The sequence below is a fragment of the Radiomyces spectabilis genome (assembly GCF_025331425.1).
Source record: "Radiomyces spectabilis strain NRRL 2753 chromosome Unknown BYT42scaffold_9, whole genome shotgun sequence".
Taxonomy (NCBI): Eukaryota; Fungi; Mucoromycota; class Mucoromycetes; order Mucorales; family Radiomycetaceae; genus Radiomyces; species Radiomyces spectabilis.
The window spans coordinates 900,930-917,952 of NW_026251934.1; the positions used below are offsets into that span (position 1 = coordinate 900,930).

The following is a 17,023-nucleotide window of genomic DNA, read 5'->3' on the forward strand; positions in this document are numbered from 1 at the left end:
TATACCTGCAATCAATCTTTTATGGACCTGACATCTATTCATGCAATTGCATGCGATGATGCCGCCATTCTCTTATCTATGGATAATATGGTATAACACGGTGAGAGCTCTTTTTTCTTATTTAGCATTGGACAATAAAGAAGACGTCTTCATCTATCATCAGGTAATATCATCTTTTTTCTTTAGTTTCGCTGCTAATTGGATAACTTGAAATGGCTTTTAACTTTATTTACGAACGCAGGAATTGCACGGCAGTGAAGGACCATAACGCTTGGCGCGCCAGCCATTCACATTCTCTATGCTGCTGCTGACAAGGAAGGACCATATTACGGATCATATTACAGAGAGACACACTCATCGTGAAGTACAAGCCATTGAATAAAATGTCATAATGTGCTTATCAATAATCCTAAGGAAAATGCCGCAAGTTTTATAGGCAGTGCTTTCTGAGCACCACTTTTACAACAAAAGACGGTTTTTATGCAAAAAAGACATTATCTGCTTCCAACTTCACTGTCAGAAGTCACAAATTTCTCTCCCAGAACGGGTTTGAAAATCTCCCCAATTTGCGGGAGCGCCAAAAACCGTGCCGACTTTATAACGAACAATATGCAAGAAGCACAATCTACCGGAAGTGCATGGCCAGCACCGCCAAATTATTACAAACGCTATACACTTGAAAATGTTCAACTCTTACGCGAAGCACAGAAAAAAGGAGAGTTTCCTGATGCACCAATCCAACAACCACCATTACCCGAGTTCTATCTACAAGCCATGGAGCCACCACCGGTACCTACCGATTCCTACACAGTATTCGATCAAAAGTGGCAGGTAATAAAAGTTGATCCGCGAAACCCAATGGCAGGAACTTACTGTTATTATTGTAGGTACAAGATCGTCTACCAACATTAAGTGAACTGGGCGTCAAGCAGTTATTCCCGGCAGGTCCTATTGGTATGAGATATCGCAAACCCGGACCTCGAAGTATTCTCGCTGATGAAAAATGGAGCAGATAGAATTCAAGAACTGAAAAAACTTAATCGAGCATTGATCGTACAATTCTTGGACTTGCTTGATGTGCTGGTTAAAAACCCTGAAGAGGTAAAGAATACAGCTTTTGCTCATGGTTATTTGGTTTACAAAAAGCTAACTTCTTTTTTTGATGGTCAGTTTGGATCACGTATAGAGAACATCAGCACTATATTTATTAATATGCATCATATACTAAATGAATACCGACCACATCAGGTAAGTATAACACCTTTCTTTCCATTACATAAAATTTATGCAAATCTGTGACACAGGCTCGCGAAACACTTCGATTGCTCATGGAGAGTCAACTGGCAAAGAAGCGACAAATGACAGCAGATTTACGAGAGTAGGACAAAATCAGTCATCTGTGTATAACCAATATGATGGCTCATTGGATTCTGTAGAAAAAACGAAGCAATGGTGCAGTCCTTAAAACAATTCAGCCAAGAAACATCCCAAACGTTGGCCTCGATCGTCACCGACCCACATACTGACCTTGATAACCAGACACATCAACAGGACACATCAAGGATAAACGATGAGGATGTAGAAATGAAAAATGTAACAGATGATCATGACATACCAGAAGCAGATAGTATTCGGGCTGCAATAGAAGCCATCGATTAAAACAACAACAGTAAAAAAATAATGATAAAAAGGGATCAGCCGGAGTGGTGGTTCACATTTCCAGAAATGGGGTTGTGGCTTGAAATTAAAAGTGTGAGCTTTTTTTATGCATTTCTTCTTGTTGCATCAATGAAACTGATTAGCACATGTTTTGACAAACCAGCTATTGCAAAAGTATCTCATGAACGTTTCAAAGCTTTGAAAGTGTCGTTGAACGACTGGGTTCGCATTCAGGATGCGTATCAGGTAATGACAATGCGATCCGTGGGTTGACTGTGTCTGACCCATTCAGGAATAGATCAACTTTTGTCGTCTTCAACCTGCTGTAATGAGCAACGAGTACTTGCTTTGCGATTGTCTCATTACAAAGTCCTCATCGGAACCATCCGCAGAAAGTAATGACGTGAATCGATAGCGTTCCAATGCAGTCGATCTAAATTTATTATTTAGCCACCATCACACCTGTTGACTCGTATCGAGCTGCTCTTCGCGTGACAATAGACGTCGAGGTCCAGGATACCACTGTGAAGCAGTTGCGCGATCTCGGCTTCATATACAATCAAGGCACCACACTCCAGAAACTTGACGTAAGTAAACGCCAACATATGACTGCCACAGTTATTAACCAAGTCGGGAAAAAAGTGCGTCAGGAACATCTTAGACGGTTTACTTGTGGAAGCACAAAGCATTGTTCACAACGAGTTAAAGTCATCGACATTGAAACTTACAGTTGTTTCTGTTTACCCCGATAATGGACCAGTGGTGATAACACGCGGTACCCGAATCATACTTACTGATTCAGCCGATACCGGGAAAGAATCATCTGTCAACGATTTGGTGAAAAGTTTAGGCTCGCTTAATCTCGCTAAAACCGGCAGTGAGCAATCGCAGAAACCTACGGGATTGGAGAAGGCTTACGAGAGCCTGTTTGAGATGGTGAGCTACCCGCTTCTATATAAGGATTGGATCGATAGTCTTGGTATCGAATGCCCTAAAGGCATCTTGCTTTATGGGCCCCCTGGTGTTGGCAAGACTTTCCTTGTTTCCTCCATAGCCAAGGCCTGCCATGCAAAAATGTTCGTCATCCAAGGCGCCGAGGTTTACGGACCCTATCTTGGTGAGAGTGAAGAAAAGCTGCGAGCGAAATTTAAAGAAGCTCAAGAGTGGGGAGTCAATCAGAATGAGCCAGTCATTCTGTTTATTGATGAAATCGTATGTAGAACGTGGTTTACGCTTGGGAATATTTTACTCACAACCGTTTATTAGGATGCATTGACGCCTCATCGAAATCAAGCACAATCTCATGAAAACAGAGTGGTTGCGCAGCTGTTGACGTTGATGGATGGTATTCATTCTCGTGGACGACTTATCGTTGTAGCGGCTACCAATCGTCCCAACAGTGTAGATCCAGCTCTTCGACGACCAGGACGGTAATATAACATGTCTCTGTGCAGTGTATTTTGGATTAAGTTTAATCAATGGCAATGACACTCTAGATTTGACCGTGAGATATCGTTGGACGCTCCGGATGTATCTGCCCGGCGATCGCTCTTTAGCACGCAGTTAAAGAAGATGCCAACGGATGATTCAATTGATCTCGGTTCGTGTGAAGGTCTGTATATTGTTACAGCTCGCTAACATTCTGCTTCCACTTCTAGATGCCCTGGCCGCAATGACCAATGGCTATGTTGCTGCGGATATCGCCTCTTTATGTAGAGAAGCTGCCACACATGCTGTGCAGCGAACCAAAGTTCATTATACCAGGTACAGCATGGTGCTTGTGCGAAGCAAAAAAATAGATGGCTTATCGTATTGTCTATTAGCGAAGTATTTGTTTGTATGGCGGATTTCAAGGCATCCTTTTCAATTGTGGGCCCGTCTTTACAAAGAGGGTTCCAGGTACAAGTAGAAAAGACCACTTGGAATGATATAGGAGGACTGGAAGACGTAAAAAAGGTAGGGCTCGATGACGTTAACCAAATACGGTACAGTGGATTGACGAGCCTGCGTGCATGTAGAGATTGAAGCAAGCTGTAGAGTGGCCTATTCTCCACAAAGCGTCTTTCTTACGTTTGGGGCTTAAACCCCCTCGCGGAATCTTGTTGTATGGACCTCCAGGTTGCAGCAAGACAACTCTGGTGAAGGTATAGCGTGATTGCATGTTCAAGCGCATGTATTCTGACTGTCATAACATCGCAGGTGATTGCCTCGTCGTCGGGAGCGGCTTTCTTGTCCATCAATGGAGCGCAGCTTTATTCACCTTATGTGGGTGATTCAGAAGCAGTTGGTATGTACAGTAGTGGCAATAGAGTATGCGGTGAATAAAACGGGTATCCTATTTACTAATCCATGCCTGTTAGTTCGTGCGACATTCCAGAAAGCGCGCTCGTCAGCCCCGGCCATCATTTTTCTTGATGAAACTGAAGCTATTGTTGGCAAACGCAATATGGGTTCCGGAGGATCGAGCGGTGATAGTGTGCAGGAGCGCGTCTTGTCCACTTTATTGAACGAAATGGATGGTGTAGAGACAGCCGAGTCGGTCCTAGTGGTGGTATGAATGGATACATGCTTTTTTTTTTTCGTGATTTGTGCATTGATGCAATTGAATCTTTGTTTCAGGGTGCTACCAACAGACCTGACATGCTCGACGCGGCGTTATTACGGCCAGGACGATTTGATCAACTTGTGTACGTTCCACCACCTGATTTTGAAGCACGGTGCGAGATTTTACGAATCCATACGCGGCATATGCCCCTCGCTGATGATGTTGATTTGCAAGTCATTGCACAAATGGTAAGCGGAGAGTTCTTTAGATCACATTGTAAATAACCAGTGTTTGTTCTGATACACTCTACAAAATTACAGACTGATTTATACACTGGTGCGGATCTTTGTAATGTTTGCCGAGAGGCGGCTATGATTGCTTTGCGCTCGCTACAAACCGCTACCAATGTGGTACGTCTACGATTGCGTTTTTTTTTTTTTTTGTGATTGATATGTAATATGGGTTTCTTGTCTAGAATATGTCTCATTTTGAAGAATCCCTTGCGACGATTCCCCCGTCTATTTCTGCAGAAGAACTCAATTCATATGAACGTGATCCTCATTCATGAACGGCGAGCGAGATCCATACCAGTCCTACTTTGTACATAACATAGATATCCAGCTTGTCCTTTTTAACCCATTACATATCTGAACAATTAAATCTTTGGGAAATTAGCGATTTTGTAAAGCACATGTTCTACACCAAGTTATCAGGACCTGTTAATTCTTTTTGCACCTTTTTTTTTTATCTTCCAACCACGCCTCGCTGCCCACTTCCGCGGTAATAGGCGAAACAATCAGCAGCAAGATGCCGTTTGCGCCAGTTGCATCGTCGTCTTTCAAATAAAAATGTGAGTGGAGCTCTTTTTGAAGAAAGGTGGTGGATGATGTCGATCTAGGTGTTCTGTAGCATCATTTAGCTGGTTTTTCTGTCAATTATACTTTTTATGCCTTTTCATTCTCTTCGGTTTTCGATGATCGAGTGATACATGGAGCAGATATGCTTCGTCTATGAATTCATACATCAGTGGGGTGGCTATCGTTTCATCCATGGGAAATCCACATATACTTTGTCTTCGTTTTTTTCTTTTTTCTTCGGTTTTCTCCTCTATTTTCTGTTTACCTGAATAACTCTCACTATCATTGCATCCCCTCGCATCCATCATCCATCATCCAGACTATGGTTTACCCGCGTGTATCTTTAACCGGTCAAGTCGAGTATTATCAAAAAGGTACCTTTTGTGTGATGTGACTATTCGTTTTTCAACAAGAAAAAACTCTTTTTTCTCTATCCTTTCTTTAGCTTTTGGTTTTCTCTCCGGTTTTCTTTTCGCCCTGACAAGCCATCCATCCCTCCAAATCTTTCTACTGTGTTCGCGCACCAAATGTGGCCAATCCGGTTTTTGCCGTCAAAGGGTACCGTCGGTGGTGTGACTCTCCTTCTTCATCAGAAAGTGCTTACGCGTCCTCCTCAGCTTGGCTTCACCTGGATTATTTCCCGTGGTATCGTCTTTGATCTTCTTCCCGACCATTTTATTTTTGTAGTTTGTAGTTTGTAGTTTGTAGTTTGTAGTATGTATATTTGTATTTTAGTTATAGTCTTCTTGCAGTCTTTCCTCCTTTTTTTTTCCCACAGGGTTTTTAGGAGGCTTTTACAGACGCATCTATTGTTTTACTTTTTTTTATATATTTGTATCGTTTCTTTTTTTCGGTCGGGAAGCTCTGGATATATGCTGCCTCACATAACAAAGATAAAATATCTTGACGACATCTGAATTAACCAAAGAGCTTACTAAGTCTTTTTTTTTTTTTTTAAAAAAAAATACCAAATAACCTTGGGCGGGACGGGACTGAGGGGGTCAATAAGTGCTGCTGCACACATGTTTGGAAATCAGGACTGTACGGTATGCCAGAGTATTGACATTAATTTACCAAAGTTCCATCAAGAGTCTCGCCCAGGTTATACCGTATTGCGTTAGGCTTTTGTCTGACGAATGTCGCTCAATGGGTGCGACATCCAGTAGCAGGTGGCATCCATTGCACAGCGGGTGTACGGCTTGTTAATTCAAGAGGATCAATGATTTTATATTGAAAATTTCACCGCTACAGATGGTAAATAATACGCCTGGTAGAAAAGGTCTTCTCATCGTCAAATATCGGATTTTCGTGTTACAAAGTTTTCTTTGTTCCCTTCGATATTGACACTGGAGAACTTTCCAGCAGCAATTCACATACCATCTTCTTTTATATTACAAGCAATGAGCGTTATCTTTTTATAAATTATTGTGCTATGTACCCTTCTTCTTGGTTTTGTTCTTCGTGGTTGTTCGTTTTTTACTTTTGACCAATGCTGTGCTAGGTTCCTCTTCTTTGATTGAAACCGTGGTTTCTTCAACACACACTCTCTTTCTCCTCTGCGCTCGTGTTTCTATCACCTCCACTACCTCGTTTACAGCTTCTTCAATGACCTCCTCCGTGGGCTTTTTCTTTTTCGAGCTTTTGCGTCCTTTTGTGTTTTTGGATTCAACACCTTTTTGCGGGATATATGCCTCTTCATCCACCGGACCCAGACCGTACAATTTGTATAGTTCAAGTACTGCTTGCTCTAAGTGAAATTTTTGAGTCATCGAATCGTCTTCACGAGATGATGGAAAATTTACCCTTGTCTTTTGCTTCGATCATCAAGTCAACATCGTCCGTGCATGGCGGCAGAGTTTTTACGCGGTCGCTGTGAGCTCGTCTTTCCATGGCTGATACCGCTCCTGGTCTGGACTCTGAATAGTGCTGCTGTTACGAGGAAAAAGAGGCTATTATTCATTTCAAGAAGCAGAAATCAGATTTCCAAAAAGCCGCTTACTTTAGGTTTTAAACCTCGTCGAGTCCATGTTGCATTAATAGCCGGTAATAACTCAAGAATCCCAGTCGCTTCGCCCGGATTAATGCTGTGGTGATGCCTATCATGCTATAAATGAGCTATCACTGAAAATCGATACATCATACGTTTATACCAATCCAGTACGAGTGGAATATCTAGCTTTTGACACACGGGAAGTAAGTCGGATACTGAATAGCAAAGTTCGTCATTTTCCAAAACCTATGCAGAGTATCATAAAATTCCAGCACTGTCTTGTCATATAAGGCACAGTAAGCATACCAGCCGCCTCTTGATATGCTCCGGTAAGTTCTTATAGTTTTCTTCGAATCGCTAAAAGCCATCAACGGTCGGCATACTGTACAATAACACCAAGATGAATAGGCAGCTTACCGATAATGTTGCAGGTTTATCACCGTACATTCCACCCATATGTCTGAAGCAAAAATCGTGAGCGGTCGTGAGGGTCCGTTCAAATGATCGATTGACATTACATGATCATGATAGAATCTGGAGGAAGCCCCATATAATCCAACATCGTGGCATGATCTAAAAACAACACATTAGAGTCACCTCGATTCTTAAAACCATATTAAGCGGAGTATGTACAATGCAAATCCTTTACAGTTCTTGCAACTACCAGTGGATTTGGCGAGCCAAGCTGATTGTATTGACCAGGATGAGTGGTCTATGGTATATGATGATTCTTTCAGTGCAATGCCATTGATGAATCGTCAAGCATGAAACCTACCAAGCGATGGTTATATTTGGCAGCAAGCTCACCGATTTCAGCAAGCTCATTTTTCGCAAAGTCCAGCTCGTATCTTAGCAAAACAGAATCGATATTAGCATTACCCGATGATTAGTGCGTAAATGTGACAAAAATTACCCAATGTCGTCGTGGCTCGAAAAAGGAAAAATATCGCTCGACATGCGCATGAATTTGATACCATGTGCTGTCGATGGTATTAATCCCCTAGCCTTTCAGGATCCAATCCAACGTTTTTACCTTCGTTCCATTCTATGAGAGCTTTGATGTCTTCCACGTTCTTAAAGCACAACCTGTGTGAGCGCAATTGTGTGCTTTGATTACTGTTGCGGCAAGCTTGAGTTGGGTTTACCTGCAAAGCCAGCTCCTTGACATACTCGATTCCTTTTTTCTTCACGGTATCTATATTTCAAATCCAATGCAAATACAGCTTACGGAACCTCTTAGGTCTATAGTGAAAAAAGTTACCTAAGCGGCATGTTCGAGAGCAGAATACAGGCGGCTTTTGAGATCGCAGAATCGTATTGAGACAACTAATTCCTATTTTTAGTAAGCGCGCAAAAACATCGGGACGTCATCCAATACGCACGCGTAGCCTAAACGTCCTTTGTACGATCGTGGATTTGAATGTACAAGTGGTACTATGATTTTTGACTTGGCTTCGTTTTTATCTTCTTTCACCTCCACTAAAGGTACAGACTCTATATCGCTCGTTTTGCTGCCTCTGGCCATCGTCGCTATTGGTCCCGACAGAACGGAAAAAAAGCGTTGTGAGAATGGAAGTCTGCGTAATAGTGACAGTTTAAAAGCAAAATTTTGCACACAAGTCAGTAAAAAAAATCCAAAGAATTACAAAAGAACCAAGCAAAAGCAAGGAAGTTTTTATTTTTTCAAAAGGAATTGGGGTATATGGGTGAGCCGATCGATCTGAAATCGATCGGGTTTCGAAGTGACTTGCTTTCTTTGCATGCAAGAGCTTTTTCATTTTTCTGAATCTTGGTCCCTTGAACCTATGATGACTTCTTCGGTTCCAAGTGATCGGCAATTGAAGCAGAGTTGATCGCGCCGCGGATAAATTGTATTTGACAAGAAGCCGCCATATCCAAGTTCACCGTCTGTATGTGAGAGTGTGCTTGCATTACTCTGCATAGTTTGTGATACCTGGTCAGAGGGCGCATCCTTATTTCTGTCCATCTTAAACTGTTTGATGAGTAAATAGCCAGTAATCACCCCTAATAATATCGGTTTAATTGTTATGATTTATAGAGCGATAGGTTGATAATTTAATGACTAAATTTGTCTGCCAAGTGATTGAGCGATATGAGGGCCAGGTCATTGCTACTTACAGTCAAAGGAATAAAGATCAGCAGAAAGTCCGCCCATCACTCTTGACGAAATAAGAATAGCGGTAATGACGTTGGAGGCAATAACACCGACCCTAAATCAGCAATCGTTGTCAGTTGGTTTTCAGATCTCGGGATGCAGTTTGATACCTACGAGAATAACATGCCGCTTGACAAGAGTGATTTGTGAAGACTGTTACCAAAAATGCGGTAATGTTTATGGATCACCAGTAGGAAGGCCAAAGAGAGAAAGGCGTTACTTGCAATGTCTAAACCTAGTTTCGCAAGCGCTGGCCACTCCACTAATAGGTAAGAAGGAGAGCGGGTTGAGCAAATCAAAACGTCACTTTCGTTTCCGATGTATCTATATCCTCTTACAATTATTAAGCTACAAGAAAAATGCAGTCATTAGTGTCATTGAGACTTTAAAAATGCAATTTTGTGTATTCTACCAAGCAGTGTCCTGTGAAGTCTTTGTACGTTGGCACCCGTCCAAGCGTTGCATACAGGAATGTTAGAGCGACATAACCGAGATTAATGATAGAACCGATAATAATGAGCGATTTTGCACGGTCGTAGCAAATATATGCTTTATACAATAGAATGCTTTGGATGCAACATCCACCAAGATTAACTGAAATAATCGACACCCAAAACCTCTAAACATGGAGAGTAAATATGATTGCATCTCTCGAGTGAGAATTTGTTTTACCAGTTCGCAGCTGAGTTCTGTGAGCGGGTTGAGAACGCTACACAGTATAGAGAAGAACGAAAGAATAGTTTCAAAAAACACCGCTCCGTGAAGGAACTTTCGAGTCTTCCAAACGAGAGCTCCAGCGTGAAGGATTTGCCATATGGTGCACGTCAGACAAATACTCATGTATGTCATTGTGTATGAGGCTTGTCGGAAGTATTGAGTGATTTCTTCGTCCGTCCATTCTTTGAGACTATTCATAGTTACAAGGAAAATAATTATAATAAGTTAAATAAAGATGTACCAGTATAAGGAAAGAAGGTATTGCTGGAAACTGTATTTATATAGGGTGCGAAAACAAGGGAAATGTCAAAGAAATAGAATGCTTATCAATGTCCTCTTTTACTTTGGCGTTTTCGTTTTCACAGATCTCTCTGAATCTAAATACAGGTCACCTAGCTACATATATTATCCATAAAACTCCAAACGCCATATATATAGGTAACAATACAACCGATTTCTTTTTATCATAAATGATTTGCTGTTATGGGACAAAACTATTGATTGTCTTATCCACCTGGTTTTTGGTCTTTTGTTAGCTCAATATGGAAATACTCTTTTTTACTCTCCGCTGCAAGCATGCAGGTTGTCCGAAGGAGATGCTCGATGCTGCTGTAACTGTAATCTCTGTTAGCATTATTATGGTGTACAGTAAAACGTCGGTGGCAACGTTTAGGGATTAATTTCAATAGCTTTTATCGTTTTTTCTATTCAAGACTCAGCACATGTCAACGTGATTGTCGGCTTGCTTGATATATAAGCAGTGGCATCGCTTTCCTTGGTTCCGGAACCATCGTCCCTCCCAACGGCTCTTGGTTTATTTTTCTTCTTTTACCAAGGGGCCAAAGCTTATTAAACTAGTTGCTTGAACAGCCTGGAAGATCAAGTCTTCAAAAAAAAAAAACCCCCCTTGATCCGCGATTTAATATATTGACCTATGTTCGAATTTTATCTGTCTTGAGTATTGAAACGTTGAGCCTGAAACTAAAAGCAAATGGCGTTAAAGAACGTAGAATACAAATGTATATATCAATATATACATACATATTGCCTAGATATGGAAGGCGCCAAGTTGAATTGATAGAGCGATCGACGTTAGACGCAGAGGTCTGGGCTAAGAATAAAATGCCAGGCAAAATAGGACGAGGGCAGAAATACTGAATTAAAGAACAGCTGGTTTTTATAGGGAAACAAGCATTCTGCCATTGGAACAGTAAATGTCGCAATAGGAGATATCCGAATAAGTTGGTGAATGGAATCGGTACGATGACGTGAGTACCGAACGACCATGCTGACATGTGCCAAGGCACACTTCATGGAGAAGCAAGATAGTTTTTTGTTGTCTTTTTTTTTTTTTTGCCAAGTAAGAGTAGAAGACGCCTACAGAATATGCGAAAACAAAGAATATGCTTGAATGCATGCGAGTCTTACCATATTGCATCCGTTTGGGCACAATGGCATGAGCCATATGGAGATACTAGTCGATCCTATCCACGTGAGCAGAATTTTTTTTCTTTGCGCAGCGCATAGGCTACCAACTTTGGATAGTTGCCAAAAACTTTTAAGGAGAATACGATTTGTTTTCCCTTTTCGGCTTTTTTCAGTAGCTTCACCAGCACATTCGAATGATTTTTGCTCAAAAGCTAGGCAACGTGGGCGCTTTCATTCTGAGATTGAAAATATGTAGACGGAACTGGTGCGGATGGAAGACCTGACAGTGCAGGCTTGTGCGCACCTCAAATATCATCATATGAAAGAAAAGCAAAGAACAGTAAAAAAAAAAGGTGTGATAAAGGAGAAGGTGTATGCAAATGCGACCCGCCACATCCACTCATAACATTTGAGAAGGACTAAGGCACAGATCTTATTAAAGTCACGCCACAGTCTATTAAGTGATCCAATCGTCATGCAGATCCTGTTCTGGGACTCGTGCATCCGTTTCCGATTGTGGCAGTGATAAATTTGCTTGTGCATCCTTGCTGTGAGTCTGTAATTTAGTACTTCATTGTTTTCGTTTGCCCAGAGCGTGACTTTCTAGAAACCCCATCGCCTCTGTCTCCATTCACATCCTTCAAGGCGGGATCGTTCGTCACTCACTCCTCTGCCTCTCCTCTCCTTTCCGTCTACTTATGGTTTCCCTTGCATATTGAAATACCGTCACCCTTTTCTCTCTTTACACCATACATATTCTTTTTTTTTACTCTTTTTCCCAGATATTGACTCCATCACAACAGTACCATCTCTCCTCTCATTACTGCTCCTCTCATTACTGCCATGTCCAGTGGTAAATATATAATATATTCTACTTTTTTTCACAAATACCAATAGTTGAATACCTCTTTTTACTGAAACGTATAACTTTTTTTTTTTTTTTGATTCGCTGTAGCGGATATTCGTTACATCTGTCAGCGAGCAGCCAACGCTATCATTGCTGAACTGGGGCCTTACCGAGTATCCACTGATGCTTTGCAAACGATCAACCAATTTTTGGATGAGTTCCTCGTATTGCTGCTGACGTCTTCTCTTTCATTGGACCTTTCATGCATCAAAGCGACCACGTTAACTTTATTATCTTCCACATTGGGGAAAAATGCGATCGTTGAAGCTGAACTCGAAGTGAAGACCTATACCGAAACAGAATCTGTGGATTACGACACGTATGAGAAGATGCGCGCTTTAGGCACCACTTCCGAATTTCCGTTACAAGAAGCATTGCCTCTTTTGCGAATGAAATGTTTCGAATTCTGTACATTAGCTGACAAAGATGATCAACGCTTGGCCGCCACCCGGTCTTCCAACTCCATTGTCATTTTACCTATCGTAGCCATCTATATCACCACCATTCTCGAACACATGGCCGAATACATTCTCACAGTTATTGCCGTCATGGCGGAACATGAAGATACCGATTATATCCGCGTCAAGGAAGTATTCCTGGCACTCATTGATGACGCTCAGTTGAGTGATCTGTTCCAGCACATGAACGCGTACAAAAAAATCGAGGTAACACACCGAAAAGCAACCTACGTTGGAACATGCTCTGTTTTGACGGTGGATTTTGAAATAATTAGAAACGAGCGGGTGCTGGGATTGCCCGATCACGGTTATCCACCATTTATCCGTCATCAGCTGAATCACACAAGCGAGATTCTGCGAATGTGGAGCGTAAGTATGAGTTTCATATACAGGTTCAGGGGTACGATTTGATGATTGATGGTCGTTCATAGAAAAAGACAATGGCGAATTTCTGGAACTTCATTTGGATGATTTGGATTTTGATTACGAAATCGACGACGAGCCACTGTCATCAATATCACAGTCTGCCACGCTTGGAATCCATAATCGCTCGACGGTATCCGCCTATTCGATCAAATCGAATATCACTTATCGGCCCATATCTGTTTTGACCAACGAGCGAAGCAATTACACGATAAATACAATTAGCAGCAAAAAGGCGTTTAAGCTCTTCAAAAAGGAGACCGCTGTCCATCTTCACCCTCCTGATTCCAGCATTATTGATGCAATCTATGATCCTGACGCGCCCACGCTAAATTTTGAAGAGCTCGTTCGTTCGGGCAGCACCATGCGCGTTTCTTTGACGCCCAATCGTTTGCGCTCAATTGAAGTCAAAGATCTTAGCGTAGACGAGCCGCCAGTCATCCCATGGGACCGTCGATCAACCTCTACCTCCCGTCTTTCAAACAGTCATCAACGACCCAAGAGCCCTCCTCCCTTATCTACCGAAAAAACGAGCCGTTCTTTGAATGGTGTCTTCAGAGACAGTGGGCCAGCCCTGACACTGCCCAAAAAATCATCATCATCCGCCATGTTGTCAAAGGAAGTACATGACCAGCCCAACGAGTCAACGAAGCCAGCTGCTATTCCTAACTCAGACAGTCAAATAACCATGAAACATAGAGAGGCAGACGAAAGTGCTTTACCCACGCCCAAGTCTTCCATTTCATCTCGAAAATCCGAGGCCCGTCCATCGCTGCCGTTTACAGAAGTTGCCTCATCTGACGAAACGAAAACCACGGATACCAAAATGATAAAGCGAAGCACGAGCATTACAGACTACAAGGGCGAAGTTAAGGTGTTACGACGCAGCAGTCTTAGTAGCCGAAAGAGTAGAGAAAACTTGCGGCGACAGCGAGACGAGCATGCAAAGCAAGTTGAATCGCTAGAGATACCCGTTCTACCAAAACCATCCCCATCCAACGAATCACTCAGTAGCAGCGAAACAATCACATCTGAATCGTTTTCGTTACCGACCACTAGCAGCGATGAAACCGAAATAGTGGAATCACCCAAATCGATGGGTTCTGTGCTGGAGATACCCACTGTCAACACGTTAAAGCGCAAGAGTAACAAGTCGGCTCCCGATCTCACGCAACAAAGCGATCAAGACAAGGAAACTGCCGTCACCAACAAAACCGATGCTGGTGACAAACCTCTACGGCCTTCGAGCATGGTAGCTCAACGAGCAGCTCGCTGCCAATCGTACCATGAGAATTATGGTCTCGCTTCCAGCAGAAAGCCAGATCCGTTGCGTCAGCGACTATCAACAGCTGGTACTGTTGGTCTGTCCATCAAAGCTTGGGATGAAAAATCCAAGCAGACCACGGATAACGCGGAGCCTGTGATTCGAAGAAGATCGATGATGCCACAATGGTATTCTGGATTACAAGAAGAACAGCAAGGCAACAACAGTGAATTGCCTCGACCCACCCGAAAGAAAACCGAAAGCGCGGTTCTTGATAAAATTCTGAAATTCGAACAAGCAAACTCGGTCGATGAATTTATTCAAAAACGTGCGTCCTATATCCCTCGGCGAGAGCGTTTCCTGATGTTACAGCGAGATCCAAACGCATTGGAAATCAAGTCGTCGCTTACGAAGCCCAAGGTTGCCGGTCAAGATATTGCCGTCCAGACGGATACGATCAAAACGATGCCAACCCTGGTTGTGACGGAACCCGATGATACTCGATCTTCCATGTACGCCAGCAGTGTCAGCAGTGAACCAGGCATTATAGAAAGTGATGAAGAATGGTTCTTGCCGGAAGAAGAATGGGAAGATACACAAGAGCAGGAAGGAGCTGTGGTAGAATGGCTTCTCGGTGAAGCATAAATGCGATTGCTTCGCATCGTAAATGATAGACCCATTGATTCACCTTCGTTCCTCATTTATCCTCTTTAGATTATAAAAAATAAATACAACATATAATAGAGGGTTTGTCAAATCGTTTATTACGATATACATGTACAAACTCCATACTTGGGTGATTGGGTGAGGTAGAGGCATTGCAATGATGTCAATTCAGGCGAGGCTTTGCGGAGTCGCTGTTCCCGAAATTTTGGGCTGCGCAGAATCCGCATCCCAATTTAGACATGCTTTTTTTTTCGGTTTTCTGGAGGAACCTTGTCACAGCAACTATTACTTGGACGTTGTTCCAAGTCAAACTGCACAAAGTAACGTTCAAACTCTATTGGAAATGACCAACCATCGCGTTTCCAAAACTCGACAGACTCATAAGAAACAACGAGTGGAAAGACTACGTGCATTGCTGCAATTGACACCTTCCGATTCTATTTTACTGGATGCTTGCTCACGTCAAAATGCAGCCGACGGTAAGTTGACGACCCCACTGTCATATTGATTAATATCCTTACTCGGTTTCTAGTCAAAGCACTTCTTGAAGCACTTCCTTCCGTTAATCCAGATACCATTAGAGATAAACATCTACGAACGCCATTACACATTGCTTGCAGTCGTCGCGACGATCTCGCCGAAGCCACAGCCGTTGCACGTGTACTTATTCAGGCAGGATCTGATGTGAATAACGGAGTCGGTGATGTTGATGGGTTCCAACCTATGCATATGGGTAAAAACGAGTTGCAATTATCAAATAATACTTGAGAGAGAAGTGTCTTATGTGGATGGTTGGATCTAGCGGTGTTAGCCGGTAACTTTAAATGTGTGCTTATGCTATTACAAGAAGGTGGGTCTTGCAACATGATTTTGTCACTATTTGCATGAACAAATACCTTGACAATAGGTGCATTTGTTCTGCAGGCGCCAGTGTTCCAGCATCAGACCCGTTTCGTTTGACCCCGCTACTTCTTGCCAAACTGAAATTGGATAATCTCCGACAGACACACGCACTCCCTCGCTCGTTAGAGAAAGACGTGGAAGAGAAATCAACGGGTGCGTCAGTGTCATCCAGTGCCCTGAATGAATATGAAGATTTGACTTCGGTAAGTGTTCCGCAGCGAGGGGTTACGAATCACGTGTAATTTCATATCGTTGGTAGATCACCAAGGTACTGGTGTCGCATCTCGCCAATAAGCACATCACCAAATTTGGCAATCCTCGCGAATCCGCCAATTTCTACGGTCTGTCTGATTTTCTCTTCGCTAAAGAGAAAGCCGAGGCCGAGTCTCAACTGGATGAGACCATCGCCAACATTACAGATCAACTGTCCACGATACAAATGGATTCTTCGTCTCCAAACATGTCTGCGGAAAACACGGAAAGAAAAATGTTGCTGATGGATACAATGAACAGCCTGATAGAAAAATTACGGAACATCGGCATCAGTGAATTGGACGAGTAGTTGTAAGTGCTGAAAGCCTAGTATGTTTGTTAACTCTTTGTCAATAGCCAATATTGATTGCCCTTTTCTACACTTTTACATACAGCCATCACGCAAGGATTTATTGGAGGAGTGATATCTTACAATGGCGCATGCCATCCTACTAGCCACATTTTTTTTTTTTTTTTTTTTTACATACATCGTATGATATGTTTTCAAGCAACTAGCATCGCTAACATTATATCCGAGCAAGAAAATTGGCACCGAGTCGTTTCGTCCAGCATTTTCTCTCACCACATTAAAAAGTTTGCTCCATCGCTCACTGCGTTAATCTGCTTGTCCGTATCATCGCATGGCAATTATATCGGTAGATGTATTTGTTTTTATCTTATGAAAGACGATCATTTGTGTCTTATACAAATAATAGCGATTCCAACTATTAATAATCACATGCGCAGGCCAATTTTCCCATGTAGTAACAGAACATCA

At 42.4% G+C, this 17,023-nt stretch overlaps 6 protein-coding genes across 6 annotated transcripts; 4 read left to right on the forward strand and 2 right to left on the reverse strand.

Moving 5' to 3' along the window:
• The first annotated feature begins 551 nt into the window (after positions 1 to 551).
• Positions 552 to 1,722, forward strand: BYT42DRAFT_576388 (MED7 protein-domain-containing protein). Its single transcript, XM_051569054.1, has 6 exons — positions 552 to 831; positions 888 to 954; positions 1,013 to 1,101; positions 1,171 to 1,248; positions 1,305 to 1,378; positions 1,437 to 1,722. The coding sequence occupies exons 1-6, from the start codon at positions 610 to 612 to the stop codon at positions 1,657 to 1,659; spliced, it is 753 nt and encodes a 250-aa protein (XP_051421712.1). The 5' UTR covers positions 552 to 609; the 3' UTR covers positions 1,660 to 1,722.
• A 47-nt stretch (positions 1,723 to 1,769) lies between these two features.
• BYT42DRAFT_576391 (P-loop containing nucleoside triphosphate hydrolase protein) lies at positions 1,770 to 4,976 on the forward strand. The gene is made up of 14 exons (XM_051569055.1): positions 1,770 to 1,905; positions 1,958 to 2,054; positions 2,110 to 2,246; positions 2,302 to 2,871; positions 2,926 to 3,089; positions 3,156 to 3,259; positions 3,318 to 3,423; positions 3,483 to 3,615; positions 3,678 to 3,803; positions 3,859 to 3,946; positions 4,020 to 4,210; positions 4,279 to 4,452; positions 4,525 to 4,614; positions 4,680 to 4,976. The coding sequence occupies exons 1-14, from the start codon at positions 1,789 to 1,791 to the stop codon at positions 4,770 to 4,772; spliced, it is 2,190 nt and encodes a 729-aa protein (XP_051421713.1). The 5' UTR covers positions 1,770 to 1,788; the 3' UTR covers positions 4,773 to 4,976.
• A 1,331-nt stretch (positions 4,977 to 6,307) lies between these two features.
• Positions 6,308 to 8,705, reverse strand: BYT42DRAFT_576412 (UV-endonuclease UvdE-domain-containing protein). The gene is made up of 14 exons (XM_051569056.1): positions 8,434 to 8,705; positions 8,313 to 8,377; positions 8,197 to 8,246; positions 8,085 to 8,124; positions 7,965 to 8,031; positions 7,827 to 7,899; positions 7,685 to 7,763; positions 7,570 to 7,624; positions 7,469 to 7,511; positions 7,358 to 7,408; positions 7,212 to 7,297; positions 7,061 to 7,157; positions 6,864 to 6,990; positions 6,308 to 6,808 (listed from the first exon to the last, which is right to left on the reverse strand). Exons 1-14 carry the CDS (start codon positions 8,574 to 8,576, stop codon positions 6,492 to 6,494), a joined length of 1,293 nt encoding a protein of 430 aa, XP_051421714.1. The 5' UTR covers positions 8,577 to 8,705; the 3' UTR covers positions 6,308 to 6,491.
• Positions 8,706 to 8,746: 41 nt separating this feature from the next.
• On the reverse strand, positions 8,747 to 10,361 carry BYT42DRAFT_576413 (uncharacterized protein). Its single transcript, XM_051569057.1, has 6 exons — positions 9,900 to 10,361; positions 9,640 to 9,846; positions 9,566 to 9,575; positions 9,342 to 9,489; positions 9,191 to 9,282; positions 8,747 to 9,076 (listed from the first exon to the last, which is right to left on the reverse strand). Exons 1-6 carry the CDS (start codon positions 10,140 to 10,142, stop codon positions 8,826 to 8,828), a joined length of 951 nt encoding a protein of 316 aa, XP_051421715.1. The 5' UTR covers positions 10,143 to 10,361; the 3' UTR covers positions 8,747 to 8,825.
• Positions 10,362 to 11,901: 1,540 nt separating this feature from the next.
• Positions 11,902 to 15,188, forward strand: BYT42DRAFT_405053 (uncharacterized protein). The gene is made up of 4 exons (XM_051563413.1): positions 11,902 to 12,225; positions 12,328 to 12,944; positions 13,013 to 13,106; positions 13,169 to 15,188. The coding sequence occupies exons 1-4, from the start codon at positions 12,216 to 12,218 to the stop codon at positions 15,067 to 15,069; spliced, it is 2,622 nt and encodes an 873-aa protein (XP_051421716.1). The 5' UTR covers positions 11,902 to 12,215; the 3' UTR covers positions 15,070 to 15,188.
• Positions 15,189 to 15,352: 164 nt separating this feature from the next.
• BYT42DRAFT_576417 (uncharacterized protein) lies at positions 15,353 to 16,728 on the forward strand. The gene is made up of 6 exons (XM_051569058.1): positions 15,353 to 15,569; positions 15,623 to 15,823; positions 15,893 to 15,940; positions 16,015 to 16,196; positions 16,253 to 16,557; positions 16,641 to 16,728. The coding sequence occupies exons 1-5, from the start codon at positions 15,434 to 15,436 to the stop codon at positions 16,553 to 16,555; spliced, it is 870 nt and encodes a 289-aa protein (XP_051421717.1). The 5' UTR covers positions 15,353 to 15,433; the 3' UTR covers positions 16,556 to 16,557; positions 16,641 to 16,728.
• Positions 16,729 to 17,023: the final 295 nt, after the last annotated feature.

Excerpts from the sequence above, each read along its gene's own strand:
- BYT42DRAFT_576413 (XM_051569057.1), bottom strand. The coding sequence starts at position 10,142 with ATGAATAGTCTCAAAGAATGGACGGACGAAGAAATCACTCAATACTTC. Across the intron at positions 9,847-9,899 it reads CAGAACTCAGCTGCGAACTG|AGGTTTTGGGTGTCGATTAT; the intron begins GTAAAACAAATT and ends CTCCATGTTTAG. Across the intron at positions 9,283-9,341 it reads TCAAGCGGCATGTTATTCTC|GGTCGGTGTTATTGCCTCCA; the intron begins GTAGGTATCAAA and ends TTGCTGATTTAG.
- BYT42DRAFT_576412 (XM_051569056.1), bottom strand. The coding sequence starts at position 8,576 with ATGGCCAGAGGCAGCAAAACGAGCGATATAGAGTCTGTACCTTTAGTG. Across the intron at positions 7,158-7,211 it reads ATTCCACTCGTACTGGATTG|GCATCACCACAGCATTAATC; the intron begins GTATAAACGTAT and ends ATAGCATGATAG. Across the intron at positions 6,809-6,863 it reads GATCGAAGCAAAAGACAAGG|AGCAAGCAGTACTTGAACTA; the intron begins GTAAATTTTCCA and ends AATTTCACTTAG.
- BYT42DRAFT_576388 (XM_051569054.1), top strand. The coding sequence starts at position 610 with ATGCAAGAAGCACAATCTACCGGAAGTGCATGGCCAGCACCGCCAAAT. Across the intron at positions 1,102-1,170 it reads TGGTTAAAAACCCTGAAGAG|TTTGGATCACGTATAGAGAA; the intron begins GTAAAGAATACA and ends TTTGATGGTCAG. Across the intron at positions 1,379-1,436 it reads ATGACAGCAGATTTACGAGA|AAAAAACGAAGCAATGGTGC; the intron begins GTAGGACAAAAT and ends TGGATTCTGTAG.
- BYT42DRAFT_576417 (XM_051569058.1), top strand. The coding sequence starts at position 15,434 with ATGACCAACCATCGCGTTTCCAAAACTCGACAGACTCATAAGAAACAA. Across the intron at positions 15,941-16,014 it reads GCTTATGCTATTACAAGAAG|GCGCCAGTGTTCCAGCATCA; the intron begins GTGGGTCTTGCA and ends TTTGTTCTGCAG. Across the intron at positions 16,197-16,252 it reads AATATGAAGATTTGACTTCG|ATCACCAAGGTACTGGTGTC; the intron begins GTAAGTGTTCCG and ends TATCGTTGGTAG.
- BYT42DRAFT_576391 (XM_051569055.1), top strand. The coding sequence starts at position 1,789 with ATGAAACTGATTAGCACATGTTTTGACAAACCAGCTATTGCAAAAGTA. Across the intron at positions 2,247-2,301 it reads CCACACTCCAGAAACTTGAC|TGCGTCAGGAACATCTTAGA; the intron begins GTAAGTAAACGC and ends TCGGGAAAAAAG. Across the intron at positions 3,424-3,482 it reads ACCAAAGTTCATTATACCAG|CGAAGTATTTGTTTGTATGG; the intron begins GTACAGCATGGT and ends ATTGTCTATTAG.
- BYT42DRAFT_405053 (XM_051563413.1), top strand. Across the intron at positions 12,945-13,012 it reads ACGCGTACAAAAAAATCGAG|AAACGAGCGGGTGCTGGGAT; the intron begins GTAACACACCGA and ends TGAAATAATTAG. Across the intron at positions 13,107-13,168 it reads AGATTCTGCGAATGTGGAGC|AAAAAGACAATGGCGAATTT; the intron begins GTAAGTATGAGT and ends GGTCGTTCATAG.